The sequence below is a fragment of the Stomoxys calcitrans genome, chromosome 2 (assembly GCF_963082655.1).
Source record: "Stomoxys calcitrans chromosome 2, idStoCalc2.1, whole genome shotgun sequence".
Lineage (NCBI taxonomy): Eukaryota > Metazoa > Arthropoda > Insecta > Diptera > Muscidae > Stomoxys > Stomoxys calcitrans.
In genome coordinates this window covers 192,813,197-192,831,171 of record NC_081553.1, presented here as the reverse complement: position 1 = coordinate 192,831,171, position 17,975 = coordinate 192,813,197, and the positions used below count along the sequence as shown (strand labels likewise).

Genomic DNA, 17,975 nt, shown 5'->3' with positions numbered 1-17,975 from the left:
CTGAAATTTAAATCAAGTCTAAAATGTTTGATCATTAAACAAAAATTCTTGCTCTTACCTTAAATGCGTTTTGATAAAGGCGATTGCACACAGGACCTGCCTGTGCGGGAAACGCAGGACGTAGTTCCGTTTGCAAAAGGGATTTGGGTCGCGGAGCCAATTTGGGCAGAACCCGGCTAATACTTTCAGCTAACTGTGTCTGTGTCTGTGTTTGTGCTTCAGCAGACAATGGTAGGGTGTTGGGATTAATGCTGCCGCTGGGCGTGGGAATTGTCTCTGCTGCTATGCCAGCGCCATTCAGCACGGAGTTACTCAAGCTGATACCCGAGAGACCGGCCAAAGGAGGAGGAGTTGAAAGTGACAAAGGTGGAATAGGCGGCATGGAAGTTGAGCTGGTTGTTACCAATGAAGTTGTCGCAGTAGAGGCGGGAGGGATGGTTGTTGAAACTATGTTTACTGGAGAATTTCTTGCTATACTCGTCGTAGCAGATGACGAAGCTGTTGCCGTTGATGCTAATGGTGAAATAACCACAGGGGCTTTTGTTCCCAGCACAGTAGGACTTGATAGACTTCCCGATGTCCCAGATACTGTTAGGGTAACTGCGGCATTGCGGGCAACTGACTGGTAAGCATTGTTGGCAGATGGTACGGTTTTTGAGACAGCTGTCAGTGGTGGCACCGGAACGCTGGACATCATGGTACCTCCCAAAGAATCTGTTGAACGTGAGGTGGCAGCCACATCTACTGGTATAGCTACCATGGTATTCCTTGACATTGGCCGAGCATTGGATTCCAAATGATGATTGCTCAGAATGCTATTAGCTTGGCTAACGGCTGCAGATGTTGTGCCTGCGACCGAAACAGCAACTAAAGCTGGGCCTCCATTAACGCTGGGGTTGTCGGTATTGCCTCTGAGTTTATCTGTGGTCAAAACATTTTGTTGAAAAGATCTTTTTGCTCTTGTCGCTATGCCAACGTTGCTTTCATTCTGCGAAGGTTCTGCACAAAGTTTGGCATATGCGGAGGCTGGTAATGGACCATATGGAATTCCCTTGAGCATAGTTCTTTTGCTGGTATGGACATTGTTGCCTTGTGGTGGGGGGGTATTTTTATTGGAAATTTTCTGTATTGTAGTGCCGCCTACAACTCGAATTTCTGCTGCAGTATTCTTGAAGCCACTGCCTGAGGGTGGGCGAGGAGAGGGCATTTGCTTAAGGGTATCTCCAATTTGCTCTTCCGCTGCTGTGGCTGGCTCTCCTTCATCGGAAAATATTTCGTCTTTGACTTGTGTTATGAGAGTGGTGGGCAGGGGGTTGGAGTCGGTTATTTTTGGAGGAGAATTGTTACTAGATAATGTAAGCGCCACAGAACTTGGTCTACTATTCCCTACAAGAGCAGCTGTTGCTTCCGGTTGTTCCACAATCGCTTCAGCTGTGCATGTATTGCTGTCTTCTATTGTCGTCTTGGGGGGTTCTTTAGAAAATTCCTCTTCATTGTCGGATAAAACTTCCTTTTTGATTTCCACAAATGGAACCAGACCTTTTAGGGCACTTGTTATTTGTTGATCCTCATCCGCTGTTTTTTTAGGGGCAGCTTCCTGCGCTTTCTCAATTGGTTTGCTAGGCTGGGCTTTATTTGCGCTTACCTCACTGTTGTTGGTTGTATTTTTGCCAATTTGAATTGCCGTGGTGGAGGTGTTGGGCCCGTTGTTGCATGTTGTTACAACTGTAGCATCTCTGAGAATCTTCTTAATGGTTACTCCTTGTTTATTTTTAACAAGATTTTCCACAGCCTGTTGGGCTTGAGAAGACGATTCATTCTGTTTTTGTGATAATGGCTTCGTTGTAGAGGTGGATGCCCCCCCTTCTTTTTCCATCACTCCGGTGATAACAATTTTCAAAGGCTTTGGAGACTCATTTGATGTAGTTTTCATATCCTTGGGTGGCTTAATAGTCAACACAGGGAATCTTGCCTCTGGTTTACCATGTTTACTCTTGGACTTTTCCAGAAGGACCCTTTCCGGTGTACATTTAATTGTTGCATTCCTCTCGAAATCCTCTCCCCCATGGGTTTCATCGGTTTTTTGAATTTTGGGCAATGGAATTTCCACTTGCTCGTCTTCTGGATTCCTCTTGACTTCGCCGCCATTCGCCGACTTGCGTTTCAATATGACTGTGCTCAGCTTCGAGGAGTTACTATCGTCCGAAGTTACTTTTTTTATTACTTCGTACTTAGCCGAGGACAATGTCACGGTTGCATTTTCCTCGACTTTCTTTTCCTCCTCGCAGGCAGATGACAATTTCTTTTTCTTTGCCGATGATGCATTATGCAAATCTGAGTCTGCATCTTGCAGCAACGTCTGTAACGGCTGCTGATGACTTGCACTCAGATCTGGAGTGCTAGAAGCCTTTTGTACTATGGACAAATTGTTATCGGCTGTTTTATAGATTTTAAACTGCAACGAAGGCTTCGTAATTACAGCCTGTTGTTTTTCAATGAAATCCCGTACGCCCGGCATCATCTCCTCCAACTGTCTCATTTCATCGCCCGGATCATAGGGGGTCTTAAAGGGGGCATATCTAAAGCCACCCACTTTGTTTTTAATCTTCTCGATATGTAGCTCCACCTCTTTCATACAATCGGCCAATTCCCTGGCTGCCCTTTTGCCAGTTTGTGTATTTGGATCTTGCTGAGAATAGAGAAAGCAATCCTTGGCCGATACAAATGCCCGATCATGTTGTCCAAAGAAACGAACATTAACCGATGAGTTTTGGCTAAAGCTCATTGCCTTGGCGGGCCAATAGGGAAAGCCCTTCAATTTAGCCCACAACAAAAGGTGAGGATGTGAACAGACTTCCAGGAACCAATCGGTGCGGCTGTTTGCATTTAGATAACACTCGGGGCAGGTATCGATTTCGTTAATTTCCTGACGACATATTTTCAAAATATTTTTAGTAGCCAAAGTCAGTTTATTTTTGTCTGAAAGGAAATGCAATTCAAATAAAAAAGTAGAATTTGGTTTACATTGGCAAGGTATGGTGACTTACTTGGCAAAATATGGGCATTGTGTACCATCCATTTTGTATCGTTAACGAATTCCTCAGTGCAACGATATTCCTTTGAATTGATTTTTTCCTCAAGAGTTGCAAAACTCACTGGATTCACAATAAGATCTCGGCATCTGCTGACTTTGGCATAGGGCATTTCTGGCGGATAGGTCTGCAAAGAAATGAAGAATAAATAAATTGATTATAACGGTGTTTCCAACAGCTGTTTCTATGCTGCCTGGCTAAAGGTAGCCCTCATAAAGGTAAATATATTTTTTTGTAAACACTGGCAACTCTGTTTTGGTCAACCCGCTGTTTCGTATGTAAAGCAGAGTATTCTGTTAAGCTTTAGGAATTGTTGCGAAAAACTTTAAGAAAATATCGTAACTACAATAAATTAATCTTACATTCATAATACACTAGGATTCATAGTTGTATGTGATCCTTTATAGCCATTAGAGTAAAAAAATATATATTTCAACTGTTTTTAGCCTATACGTTTTTTTTTTTTTTTTTGTATGGAGTTTGACAGCTGTTCATGTAAAAAGCCGAATAGTGTATCAACCCTTAAGCGTAGTAATAACTTCGATTTTTTGGCCGAACAATTGTCAAAACGCATTATAAAACAAGTAAAAGCGTGCTAAGTTCTGCAGGGCCGTATCTTGAGAATCCATCACCATGGATTCTGCTAAAAATTTATACGAAATAAATTTTGTTGAAGGGCATAATTTTATTCTACATACCAAACTGTCAAACCAGCAAAAATTAAAGCTTGTAGGAACCGAACAGGGATAATCGAGAGACAGGTTTATATGGGAGCTATATCTGGTTATAGCTCCCCTCCTAATGCTGGCAACGTTTGTGAGGTACTATGCCATGTTAAACTTCTCTCCAAAGAGGTGTAGCAATGCGCACGCCGTTCGAACTCGGCTATAAAAAGGAGGCCCCTTATCATTGAGCTAAAACTTGAATCAGACTGCACTCATTGATAGGTTTGATAGTTGAGAAGTTTGCCCCTGTTCCTTAGTGGAATGTTCATGGGCAAAATTTGCTATCGCAATATCTGTAGGTCGATTTGGACCGTACTTGCCGCAGTTGTTGTAAGTCATAACGGAACACCGTGAGCAATCGGACAAAAATTGCAGTTACCAGGGGCTAAAGAAGTCAATTCGGGAGATCAGTTTATATGGGAGCTATATCAGGTTATTCACCGATTCGGACCGTACTTGGCGCAGTTGGTGTAAGTCATAACGGAACAATGTGAGCAAAATTTTAGCTAAATCGGACAAAACTTGCGGCTTGCAGGTGCTAAAGATGTCAAATCATGAGATTGGTTTATATGGGAGCTATACCAGGTTATAGACCAATTTGGACCGTACTTGGCACAGTTGTTGGAACTAATAACTGAACACTATATACAAATTTTCAGCCAAATCGGACAAAACTTGCTGGTTGTAAAGGCTTAAGAAGTCAAATTAGGAGATTGGTCTATATGAAGGCTGTATCAGGTTATTGACGGATTTGGACCGTACAAGACAGAATTGTTGGAAGTCATTACAGAACACTGCATGCAAATTTTCAGCCAAAACGGACAAAAATTGCGGCTTGTAAGGGCTGAAGAAGTCAAATCGGAAGATCGGTTTATATAGCGGCTATATCAGGTTATTCACCGATTTGGACCGAACTAGGCAGAGTTGTGGGAAGTCATAACAGACCACTGCATGCAAAATTTCAGCCAAATCGGACAAAAATTGCGGCTTGTAAGGGCTCAAGAAGTCAAATAAGGATATTGGTTTGTATGGGAGCTATATCTATATCTGATACGATATGGCTCATTTGCAATCCCAAAAAAAAAAAATTTCAAGCGGCTAGTTTTACACGTTCGACCGCTGTCGTGATTTCGACAGACGGAAGAACAGACATGGCCAGATTGACTCGGAGCGTCGAGACGATCAAGTATATATATACTTTACGCCAAGCTCGTTCCGGTCAATAGAACCGATCGTCGTGTGATGGTGAAGTGATGCCCGTTGGTTATTTAACCCATTAACGCCGAATGGGTAGAAAAATACCCAGAGAAGAGTTGACTTATAAAAATTCTAGCTCAAGTTAGGAAAAAAGTAAAAAATAAATCGGCAATATAATGCTGTAATTAATTAACCAATTTTTTTTTAGTTGCATTTAAAAAAAAACTAGATCAATTTTTTGTAATATTTTTTAAAATTTTTTTTTATTTTTAAAAATTTTTTTTATTTTTTAAATTTTTTTTTATTTTTAAAAGTTTTTTTTATTTTTTAAATTTTTTTTTATTTTTTAAATTTTTTTTTATTTTTTTTTAAATTTTTTTAAATTTTTTTTTTTTATATTTTTTTTTTTTTTTTTCCACTCCACCAGCCACAACATGAGAACGCACCCGGTACCACACAGATCGTAGCTCAAAACTCCAGCCCATGTCATTTTCATACGCAGATTAAAACGATATTTATTTACTTTTACTTAAGAAATCGTATACGAGTATTAAATATTAATAACGAAAAGAAATATCTATGTATATACATACATACATATGTACTTAGAAATGTAATATGCAGTGAAGAAAAAAAAACACTTTTTAGATGGTGAGAGAATTTCTTGGCGAACAAGAAAAACTACAAAATAATGCCAATCAAAAGAGTGCAAACTAAAAAGTCTCCAATGATTATTTTTCAATACTCTCACAAACACTCACGCACACCTCAAGCATTAGCGTTGTAGTTGTAATACGTTGTGCAGGCACATACACACATACGAATGAATCCAAAACAAAATAAAAAAACAACGAATACTTGAGCAGCGATAAAAAAAAATAAACACAAATTGAGCAAATGAAAGAAAATAATACACCTTTAAGCTGGTGGCAGCAGCACCTCTCTGGGTATAAGAAAATAATAATTAAACAAAAGAATATCGGAGCAATGCAATGCAAGCAATGTTTGGTATTTCAGAGAGGGGGCAAAATATCTGCCAAAAAACAAATTAGGTACCTATTAATTATACAAAATAAAAATATTTTTCAATTTTTTTTTATTTTATATAACCTAGCGAAAGGGGAAAATGGGTTTATAACTCTACTAAATAGATAGGTAGGTATATGCATTTGCCTAATAACATTCCTTTAAAAGGCATGGGGTAATCGATTCTTATCAATGAGTATAAGCCGATTTAATTTTTAGCTCAATATTATAACTAAAACCTTTGCAAATGTAACATACAGGAATTACCAACAACAACTAAAATAAGTACATGTTGTACCATACTTACCCCTTTGCTGTGCCGCATACGTGCTAAAGCGTAGGTGAGCAATTGACTCAATAAGTCCCCAGCTAATTCATTGCGTCGCGACCTGTAACAGCAATGCAATCATCAGCAGCCGCATCCATACAAACACACACAGATGTGCGTAAGATATAAATTTTAAGTAAGCCATAAAAGAAGGGAAAATTCTCATTTAGTGAACTGTAAATATGCAAGGTCTTTAACAGAAAGATGAACTCACTTTTTCGTACTATTCAATATATTATCCACAGTGGTACAGTCCGGACAAATCCATATGCCATCGTCTTTAACCTTGGCACATGCCCCATGAAAACTGCGTATGCATTTGGAACATGCTATATTCACATTGGCTTCATGGCACTTCCAACAGAAACTATCCGAACCGGGCTGTCAGAGGTAATATAAAGAGAAAAGAAGAAGCATAGAAGCTTGATTAGTAAAAACAAACAAAAGCAAAAAAAAGATATTGCGTAGTAATAATTATCGAAAATGTTGAATAGGTACTTGTTTGTTTTTTTATTTTTATAAGTGATACAAATATTTTGTTATCGTCGTCTGGGAATGATAATTGCTTTGGATGTTTTCTACATTATTGAGATAATTGACAGGTAAAGATCTTTAACCCGAATTCCCTGGCGTTGTCATATGGCAAGCAAAGAGCATAAGATCTAATCAAGAGAGGGTTTCTGCTTTGTCTTCCCCGTACCGTAAAATAACTAGCGTTAAAGACACAACATTTTTATTGTATTCCAATTGGATTCACATTGAGGGCTGCAACATTTTCGGGTTATTCTGTTTTGATTCGAGCATTCGTTCGAACATTTTTTCGTATTTTGCTTTGTTTCTTTGCAACCGAAAGTTGCAATAAAGGAAAAACGAAATATCGTAAGCAATTCAAATATGTTGTGTCTTTAAATTTTGTCACTCGTCATCACGTATTGCCCTCTAACGCCAGCTCTTATTCTTTCTTACGCTCTTTCATGGCAAGTTGTTGTTGAGTTGAAAAGAGGATGCGAATATAAATCCTACCCATGGCACTATGGACATACACCAAAGCCAGGGCAAGGAGGAGAGCCATTCGCCGTATTCGTGGTCTCCGAGCCCTTGGACAGCCATCACAATTTACCGCGGTCGTAGCTACGAATGTCATCCGTGGCGCCAACTCATCCAAGGCGTTGGGCCTCAACGGAATCTCTACACTGATGTTTTGAAGAATCTGGATTCACCACGAGTTGAAAACCTTACTACTGTCCTCAACCTGTCTTTGATCACTCTTATAGATCCCGATGTCTGGAAAATGGGCAGTGATCCCGCTACTGATAGGGTTGAATCACCATGGCCAGGGGCAAAACTTAGGGGTATTATTTTTCGATGGCTAAACTGTCTATTTGCGCAATGACATCATTAATTCCGACCCCGGAACGGGATAGCTGTTAGCACCAAGCAGGCAGAAACATTGAGGTCCGTTCTGTGTGGTAGTCGTTGCTGTCATGAGAAGCTTAGCTGTGAGCTACCGGGCGCGTCCACAGGTTGCGCGAACAATCAGCAGTAGTGAGAGGTCAGGCGGCACCGGCTGTTGCACAAATACTGCTTATGATGCTTGATATGACAAGGCGAGTTATTGGCGCCTTTAAATAACCAATGGCCACCCAGTTCCCGCGGCGATCGATCCTTTCGACCGGAACGAGCTTGCTCAACAACAAGAGCTTGACGGGTATCGCTTCCTTCACATGAAAATGTGGCTACAACAAAAACAACACGAATCCCGAAAGAACGAATTGAGTCGGAGAAAACTCCACCACCGTGGAAAGGGTAAAAAGGAACTGAACCCACGGGGAACTTAAACCTGCCACGGTGCACTGGATGCGTACAGCGGTGGTTCAATCGCACTCGAAAGTTGTGAGGTCCGTAGAATAAACGAGTTGATACAGGCGATGGCCCTTCCCCGAGGATGGAGTCTTCCTCCCGTTGCTCCCGAACGAACTATGGTCCAGGGTGGTCCTTTCCAATTTCCAGGATAATATGTTTATACAGATGTGACTGAGCTCCTAGGAAATGCAAACGCAAATTTGCCCATAAACATTCCATTAAGGAACAGGGAAAAATTTCTCACAGATCAATGAGTGGTGTCCGGCGTCCTTTTTATAGCCGCGTCCGAACGGCGTGTCGCAGAGGGACATCTCTTTGGGACGTTGGAAACGGTCTCCCACCTATAGATTTACTGCCCCGTAATAACGGATATAAGGCACAGGATTATGGGTGAACACTTCTTTCCTTGTCTAGACTCGATCTCTCGTATGTTGTTGATGCATCTTCGCCTAGCTCCTGTAAGTGAGCATGCTCGTTCCGGTCCAAAAAAGCGATCGCCTCGGCAACATGATGGCCATTGATTATTTTAAGGCGCCAATAACCCGCTTTGTCATATCGAGTATCATGGGCACCCAGTATTTATGCAAGAGGCAGTGCCGCTCGGCCTCTCACTGAGACTCTCCACTCGATACCGCTGATTTTCCGCGACAGCAGTTGCAGCTACTCTGTATGGAGCATTCCACTATCCGCAACCTGTAGACGCTCCCGATAGCCCAGCCTGTGTGGTGCTCACAACTATTCCTTAGCGGGCTCGTATATTGTCATGTTCGTTGTTTTTTTTTTTTTTTTTGATTCCCTTCTCTTTTCATACTACTAGCTTGCAATGTACTGTAGGAGAACTCTATATATATTCGTCTTCTTTTGTAGATCGTACACAATACATCTAAAGACTGACTGTATAGGTTGCTAAACACATGCCCCTTATTCAACCTAATATTTGTTAAGACTGGGTTTCAAGGTTACCAACCAGAATGTGCACTCTTCTTCTTCCTTTTTCTAATTCTATCTTGTCGTGATACCTAAAATAAGTACTATTTGGCATTTGCATATGCTTACCTTGGGTGGTGGTAACCACATATTTCTTAAATTATTAGCCATATGGTCTGAATTTTCCACCGAAGTGGTAGTCACATCCATCGAATTGTTAGCTATCATTACTGAATTATTACTGCTGTTCAACAAACTCAAATCATCGCGTTCTTCGGTGGTAGTTGAACATTCCATTCCTAAAGTCTGAGAAAGCTTTGCGGATTTATCATCATCTTCACTGGCATCCGATTTTTTACGTTTCCTAAATCTCTCCTTGGATCGGCTGCGCTTTGTATGATCAGTGTTAGATTCCACGCCAGAATTGTTACCTGACGTATGGGAAAGTGAACGTGTTCTGACACTATATTCCAGCATATCTTTTTCATCGTCTGTATCGAATTCCGCAGCTAAACGTTTACAAGAGCGACTTTTGTATTTGCTATGATTCAAATTGCCGGAATGACTTAAATTTCCCATAGAATCGGCTGAATGTGATTGCGATCGTCGCAAGGGTGTATCCTTGGTAGAGTTAATGACATGTTGCAAAAATTCTTTATGCTTCTGCACAAATTGTGAATTTTCCGAACGCATATTGGTGCGTTTGCTCGCTGCATTGGCCAGCAATTCTTCCGAGGGCCACTTTTTGTAAACGTGCTGGGAAAACGAAGAGTTGCTATTATCACTGTAGTCACTGTCGTGCATGCTTTTTGTGCGTGGACGCTGCTGACTCTCCTCATTTTTAAGGGGCACAAATCTTTTTTTCCGCAGGCGTTTTGTCTGGCCAACACCCTCCATTTCACCGTCAGCATCTTCAGTATAAATAGACGCGTTGTTGTGATTATTGTTGCGCTGACGAGGAAATGTAGTATAGGAATGGTCCTCAGGTGAAGTTGTCGATGTTTGTTGGCCAAAACTGTTATTTTGATCTTTAACCTTTGCTTTGCGAGTCTTTTCGATCATGGCATCGGTTACGAATTTCTTTATAATCTTGGATTCATTTTGGGTTTTTTGCAAAGCCATAAACTCTCGTGATAATGGGGTGCTGCTTCGTTGCTGCAGGGGCGATTTGTCTTCCGAGAGTAAAGCTTTAACACTTTTCGGTGTGGATGATTCGACACTTTGAGCAAAACTTTGCACCAACTTTTGGGCTGTCGATATTTTTATTTTCTTAATGAGGCCACTATCCTCCTGTACTATGAGTGGAATACGCTTATCACGTTCAATATTAAAATTGGGTTGTAATTGGTAACGGACTTCAGCAATTTTGTGATCCATCTTTAAGGATAATTCAGATTGCATGGCAGTTTCGTTTCCATTATTGCAATCTTCTGCCATCGTGGAAGGATAAGCTACTTCTAAGGGTTTTTCATTGTTATCACCATTATGTTGCAAGGCCTGATGCTGGCTAACTTCTGGGTACTCTTGACCTTTATGTTGGGAATCTACATCTACGCCAGCTTCATCAAGCCTATTAAAGGTCATAGATTCGAAATCATTTCTGCCCAAAGCGTGCGAATCCATTGTGGTCTTTTTAGCATAAATCGCGGCAGCAGCTACAAAAATCGCCTAACCATTAGTCCGGCCGGCTACTGCCGCCCCTGTTTCGATTATCTGAAAATGCAATATGCAAATTATTAGCTATGCGACATGGGAAATATTCTAAAAATAATGAATTGCCTTACATAAGTCCGCGGCGATCGTAGTGTAATGCTGCAGCACTTCTTATTGCTGGCTAACTGGCTCTTCTATAGAAGGGTTTTGGGTTTGCATTAAATCGCAATTTTTTGCCTTTTTGTGTAAAATGTGGCAATTATGCTTGAGTGTGGTGTAGAGATCTCCGCCTATGCGTTGTGGTTTCTATTCTTCTTTCAACTTGTGCCGAGTGCAACTTGCCTTGCTCAGAACTAAATAAGAAAAAATAGAGAAATATAAAAACAAAAAAACCGAATTGATTATTGAAATTTCTTATTTATACCAACAAAGACGAAGAAAACGAATCGTTGTATCGTCTTAAAACGCTCGTTGTTGTCGTGGCCAAAGTTGTCCGTCAATCGGTCACTCAGTACCCCCCATACAGTATACTATAGAGCTATGTATGATTTTGTTGTACTAGTTTTTTGATATATAATTATCATCACCATCTTCATCATCGTCGTTGCCGCTTTCGTTTTTTTGTTATTGTGTTGTCGACCGCGTAGCCAACCGTCCCGTCGTGTTCGTAATCAGCAGAGACCAAATGAATTGAATAAAACTTTGTATAAAAGCGCAAAGAAGACAAACTCACAAAGTGTAGGAAAAAAACGAGTAATACACAAACACAAGAGACAAATACGCAAAATATAATATAGGGGGAGCCAAACACACAGCAGCCTCTTTACTAACTATAGAGGGAATAATAACAAACATACAAACACCACACACATGCCAGAATAATAGCAGCGGGTTGCTCTTGCTCACAATACCACATGGGAAAATCATCGATGGGCGAAGAGAGTGAGAGAGAGAGAGACAGAGAGAGAAAGCGAGCGCATGTAGGTATGTACAAAAGTAAAAAGAGGCTTGATGGAGCGCATTGTTGGGGCGGCATGCACAAATCTTTGTGTGCCTTTTTGTATATATGTATGTATGAAGGTGGGCCCGCAAGTCAACACCAGCTGCTTACCCATACACACAGAGTTGGAATTAGTTATGAATTTGTAAATTTTTGGAGACTTGGATTTTTTTTTAATAAAAAGGTATTTTTAAATCGAGAAGAATCGATTTCTTCGCTTTATATAAAACAACCACAGTTTCAAATGATAAAGCTGGTTCTCTACTATAGGACTTTGATTCTAGCGCCAATGACGACATACAGTCTCTAAATTTTTCAATCGAATTGGATTGGATCCTTGGTTCGGGAGAGTCCATATTGAGTTTCGTTTGTTCGAGATGGCATTCGATATGACAGTTGCAGTTGGTGCTAACAAACTTCTTCACACAATACCGGACATGAACCAACTTAGGGGCGTGGTATGGAAAACAATTTGGGATTTTATAAATAGCACGGAGTTTCTGACATAGATTTTCTTTATTGGAGGTTGCAAATGCAAATTAACATTCCACCTAAGGAACAGGAGCAAACTTGTCACATATAAATGAGTGCGGTCCTTAAACTTGAGCCTTAAGCCGAGACCGAACGGAGTGCCGCTGTGCGAAACATATTTGTACAAATGTTGTTATCATTAGGAGGAGAAAACCACCGCTGAACATTTTTTCTGTTGGTCTTGCCAGGATTCCAGGATATGATAACTTCTACGCTTCGATGGTCCTTTTTTTCGAGGTTCCTTGCTAGTAATTAGAGCGCACAAGCTGACTACTGGCTTAGGTGTATGTCCATAGTGGCATGGAGTGGATAACCGAACTCTCTTTTCAACAATAACAAGGTAAAAGTTTTACTTATCGCAGATGTCATCAACGTGAACCCATTATCGTACAATTGTCCGCCTATCGACGCTGTTTGCAAGTTGTGTAATAGAGGATGAGGTAGAGGTTAAAAAGTCCCAGAAAGTTCCCTGTATAAATCTATGGGCTGTTGACTACTCCACCCCTTAAATGCCCATACATATGATTGGCGAACACCAAACTAGTTTGTAATCCAATCATTCAAGACCAACTAAGGTGATGGCGATATTTGCAAAAAGCATGGCGAAAACTTCTGATAGATAGATCAAAAGCCACGAGGCTGCGTTATCTAAATAGCAGAGTATATCTGGCTCAAATACGTTGCGAGATGCAAACGCCCTTATTTCTACTAAAATTGATGTCAACGTTTTACATACAAATGTATCCCGCCTGTAACTAAAGGGTGTTTTTTAGCTATTATCTTTTGGCAACACTGGCTTAAACCGCGCACGCACGTTTCGTGCTTTGTTTCACTGTCAAACATCTTCAATTTGATCTATAATTTAGCCATGAATCGTCTTACAAACTAAAAACGCTTGCAAATTTATTGAATTTTATAATCAAAAGGCTTGCTCTGTTAAGAAAATTCATCGCGCGCTGTGTGTGTGTTCAGCGACGAAGCTTTTTTTTGGCTCAATGGGTACGTAAATAACCAGAACTGTTGATTTTGGAGTGAAGATCAACTAGAAGCATTGCAAGAGCTACCAATGCATCCACAAAAAGTTACAGTTTGGTGTCGTTTATGGGCTGGTGGTATCATTGGACTGTACTTCTTTAAGGATTCGTTAGATGCGAATCGTAACGCAAATGTGAATGGTGAGCGCTACCGTTTTTTTTTTTTTGCCCAAAATGCAAGAACTTGACTTGCATGGCATGTTGTTTCAACAAGACGGTGCCACAAGCCACACAGCACCCGTAACAATGGACTTATTGAGAGGCGAGTTCGGTGAATATTTTATTTCACCTTCGGTATTGGCCGCCTAGATCGTGCGATTTAACGCCTCTAGACTATATTTTGTGGGGCTTCAATGGAAAGGGAGAAGCCCGCGACAGTTGACGCATTGGAAGACAACATTGAAGCATTTATTCGTGAGTTAGTTAAAAAGAGTATACCAAAATTGGACTAAGCGGATAGACCATTTGAGGAGCAATCACGGTCACTATTTGCATGAAATAATTTTCAAACATTACATTTTGTGGACCGTACCATCGATTCAAATAAAGACTTCATGTATTTTTCAGAATCTGATGTTTTCTTTTTTTAAACTTTCCTATAGCTCTTAAAAAACCACCCTTTAGAACGGCAAGGCACAACATCTGTTGTTGTTGTAGCCACATACTTGCATTTGGATTTAGCAATCCTCGTTAAGCTCCTTAAGGCAGATCAATGACTATTTAAAAGCTCCAATAACTCTCCATGTCATATCGGGCATCATAAGTACTCAGGAAGAACTGAGACCATCCGGCCTTTCATTGGGGTTCTTCACTCGATACCGCTGACTGTCCGCGAATGCAGTTGCAGCTACTCCATATGGATAGAGATGGACGATGGACCAAAAGGTATTTTCCCGGAAAATTGGGTAAATACCCTCGTATTTACCCATTTAAACCCAGAGCTGGGAATTTATAATTTTGCAGAAATTTTTCAAAAATTTTTTGATTATTTCATATTCTTTGAATATAAACCTGATCTTCTGATTTCATAAAATCGGTTGTTGTTATATATAGCCGCTATATGGACCGATAGCCAGACTTAAAGTCTTGAGGCAATAAATTGGTAATTTTTCATCCGATTTCGATTAAATTTGGCACAGTGAGTACTGATAGACCCATATTCATTTTTGTGTAGTGCGGTTCAGATCGGACAATATTTGGATATAGCTGCCCTAAGACCGATCTCCCGATACCGGGTATTGAGAATGTCATGACGATCAAGAATATATATACTTTATGGGGTTTTATACGCATATTTCAAGGTATTACAAACAAAATAACGAAATTAGTATACCCCCATCCTATGGTGGAGGGTATAAAAAGGCATTATTGGGTATTTACCCAATAAATACCCAAACGTTGGGTATTTACCCGGTAGAAACCCATCTCTAGATATGTAGTATTTCACTACACTGTTGAACAATGATCAATGAACATCACATTGATGGGAGTTTAAAGTGCCAGCCTGTGTGGTGCTTAAGTTATCCCGTGAAACGTCACTTGTTCAAGTAGCAGATTTCCTTAATATGGATATTCAAAAGATCCCAGCAAGCAAATTAAGGATTAGGACACAAAATAACAAGAGCTGGCGCCATCCGGCCCTTCACTGATACCGCTAACTGTCCGCGAATGCAGTTGCAGCTACTTCATATGGACTATTTTCCTACATTGTTGATGCAGTAGCTCTCTGATCACGATGATTTTCTCATCATAACGATGAACATCACATTGATCGGAGTTTAAAGTAGCAGCCTGTGTGGTGCTTAAGTTATCCCGTGCACGTCACTTGTTCATGTACACAGCCTATCATACTCGACTTATCAACAGATACCCCTGGAGTCAGCCTACGTGAGTAGCAGATTTCCTTAATATGGATATTTAAAAATCCCAGCAAGCAAATTAAGGATGAGGACACATAATACTGTTATAGAAACAACCCATTGATGACTACATTCGCATAGCACCTTGCAACGTAGCCAGTATGACTATTCTCCCCTATCGGTGTTTAAACTTTACAACTCACCGACTCTGAAAGATTATGAATACCGTTCAGCCAAAGCCAACCATCCAGGTTAAATGGTTCTTTACAATCCTGACATGCATCAGAAGCGTACTGAGAAGGCACTCTGGTGTGTGGTTTACAGGAAAAGAACAAAACACGTTAACTGTGCCGGATTATACAACGCATTGAACCGTTTGCTATGGATTTGAAACTTGAAAAGCTGTATCGATATGCTTCCGTTGGCTGGAGTAGAAGTTTCAATGTATTAGCTGATGACTGTATGTTTAAAAAACTTGCTAATAAAACTTGTCGGGTACCAATTCTGCAGAAGCTGCAAGAAGGGCGGGGAAGAGAATATTACAAAACATCTTCTATTTAGGTATCCCGCACTGGCAAGAAAAAAAAAGATTTGTTTAGGTTTTCGTTTCTTAAAATCTTCTCTGTATTTGCGCATATTGAAGTGAATATTCACCTGGCCAGTAAGAACTAGAAGGGTATTCTCTTGTTCCAATGATGCAAATGCAAATTTTTCCCATGAACATTCCACTAAGGAACAGGGGCAAACTTCTCACATATCAATGAGTGCAGTCCGATTCAAGTTTAAGCTCAATGATAAGGGACCTCCTTCCTATAGCCGAGTCCGAACGGCGTGCCGCAGTGCGACACCTCTTTGAAGAGAAGCTTTCCATGGCATAGTACCTCACAAATGTTGCCAGAATTTGGAGGGGAAAACTACAGCTGAAAATTTTTTCTGATGGTATCCCCAGGCGTTCAGCGTCATAGGCGGACATGCTAACCTCTGCGCTACGGTGGCCTCCTTGTTCCAATGATATAACAATGAACAAACATATCTGAGTGGGTCAGATGCCGACGGCTATTATAACCTAACCTAACATTTTGAAGTCTTGCATTCCATTTACTAAAGGCAGTCAATGAAGTGGGGTTATGTGACATAATTGATAAGGTGCACATATAGGAAGCCACAACCATTTTAGGTATAATGGTATTTAATAATTGAAACTGAGTTTCAAAGTACAATAGGTTTGAAGCCTTATTTTTCTTTCTAAATTCTCTGTGGAAATTAAACAGATGTACATATCTATGCATGTATTATGATGCCAGTGTGTGCGTGTGTATGACTCAAAATCGTATTTGTTGTATAGTCGTAATTTTGCACAGCAAACAAGTTGGCGTTGAAATATAATGAATATATTTGACCCCTACATGCAGCTTTAATTCAAACTACACAGTACTTTAATATTCAGGATGGATAAAATACCAAAAGCGTAACATAATAAAAAACAAAAAATAAAACATTTAACATGAATCATTTTTATGCGTGCATCTACATATCTGCACTTGAAGTTAGGGAAAATCATAATGTCTCCAATCCCTATCCAAAATCAAAGTCTACATACACAAAACTACAGGAGAATTTTGGTTAACAAACTTGGATGACATATTAATGTATGTCTGTACCGGGTCTAACAACTATTGTATTTATGGCCCACAGCAATATGCCACGAATAAAATAACGAAAACCAAAGATAAACAGTCAGAGCTGTTTAGGATGATGATGAAAAATAAAATAAACCAGAAGAAACCTAAAAACACCAACACCACAACAACAGCATAGCCATTGAAAGCAATTGTTGAAAGTAGCAAACTAAAAAATATGTATGTATGTATGTAGTGCATGCTTGGTGGCACATTCATACGTAAATACACATTGCACGTCGTTGAAACCGAATGTATAGATTTACGATTGTCTAATTGATAGACTTGCTTGCTGGCTTGTTGCCCTGCGATGGCGGCAACCAAGACTGCATTACATATTTGCTATTTTTTCCAGAAGATGGTTAGGTTAAAAGACAAGCAAGCAAACCTTAGGTGACAACAAATATCTAAGACAAGAATAGTGGAACAAGAACAAAATCCATAATATTGTCAGCCCCGGGAAAACTTTGAAGGAAAATAGACAATGTGTACAGTATTAGATGTTCTGTGTAAACTATTACATTAATACATACCTGTAGAGAGTTGGTTGATCTTGAAATGCTCCTTAATGAGCAAAGGGATTCCAAGCCACAAAGCGACTTTTTGGTTTTTTTCAAAAATGAGGCTCAATCTATGGGAATTTGCTTTTCCCTTAATCGTTTTGCTGCGAAATAAGTACGTAACCAAGCCGAGCCTTACTCTAAGTTATTCGTTGTTTGTTGGTTGACTCCTCCACGGTTGACTTTGCTTGGCGAGATTGGCGAGTCGAATATTTCCTGTTTATTTGCTACTGCTGCTGCCGTTGCCTTTTCCCTCTTCTATAACTTTGCCGTTTTATGTATGTTGTTTGTCTGGTCACCGTTTTTGCCAACTTTTGCCGCTATTTGCGAAGCGTTTTTCACTCCAGAACTTACAATTGATGCTAATGAAGATGCCCTTTATCAATTTGGAAGGGTTTCCTTTCTCTTAGCTTCTTTTTACTTTCATTAAACAAATCAATTCAACAATTTTCAATGAATTAAAAATAAGTATGCTTGTAAAACGCACCAGACAATACCGAA

The 17,975-nt window shown here is 40.1% G+C and overlaps 1 protein-coding gene and 1 long non-coding RNA gene across 5 annotated transcripts in view; one reads left to right on the top strand and one right to left on the bottom strand.

The window, feature by feature from the left end:
- Positions 1-17,975, bottom strand: part of LOC106088152 (MYND-type zinc finger-containing chromatin reader Zmynd8) — a 31,133-nt gene extending 13,158 nt beyond the window's left edge. For 2 of the 4 annotated variants that reach the window (XR_001221390.2, XM_013253524.2), the window contains exons 1-7: positions 11,236-11,426; positions 10,943-11,164; positions 9,288-10,871; positions 6,583-6,749; positions 6,348-6,429; positions 3,048-3,219; positions 59-2,979 (exon numbers count right to left, since the gene is read on the bottom strand). Coding sequence is in view for 1 of the 4 variants with exons in the window: in XM_013253524.2 (XP_013108978.2) it covers positions 59-2,979; positions 3,048-3,219; positions 6,348-6,429; positions 6,583-6,749; positions 9,288-10,781 (4,836 nt within the window). In the remaining 3 variants the exon portion in view is untranslated. Of the gene's footprint in view, positions 1-58; positions 2,980-3,047; positions 3,220-6,347; positions 6,430-6,582; positions 6,750-9,287; positions 10,872-10,942; positions 11,165-11,235; positions 11,471-17,447 lie in introns of those variants that run through there. The other 2 variants (XR_001221391.2, XR_001221392.2) reach the window with 2 other exon arrangements.
- On the top strand, positions 11,638-13,907 carry LOC131994987 (uncharacterized). Its single transcript, XR_009397028.1, has 3 exons — positions 11,638-11,995; positions 12,082-12,269; positions 12,337-13,907. It is a non-coding gene; the product is annotated as an uncharacterized LOC131994987 (long non-coding RNA).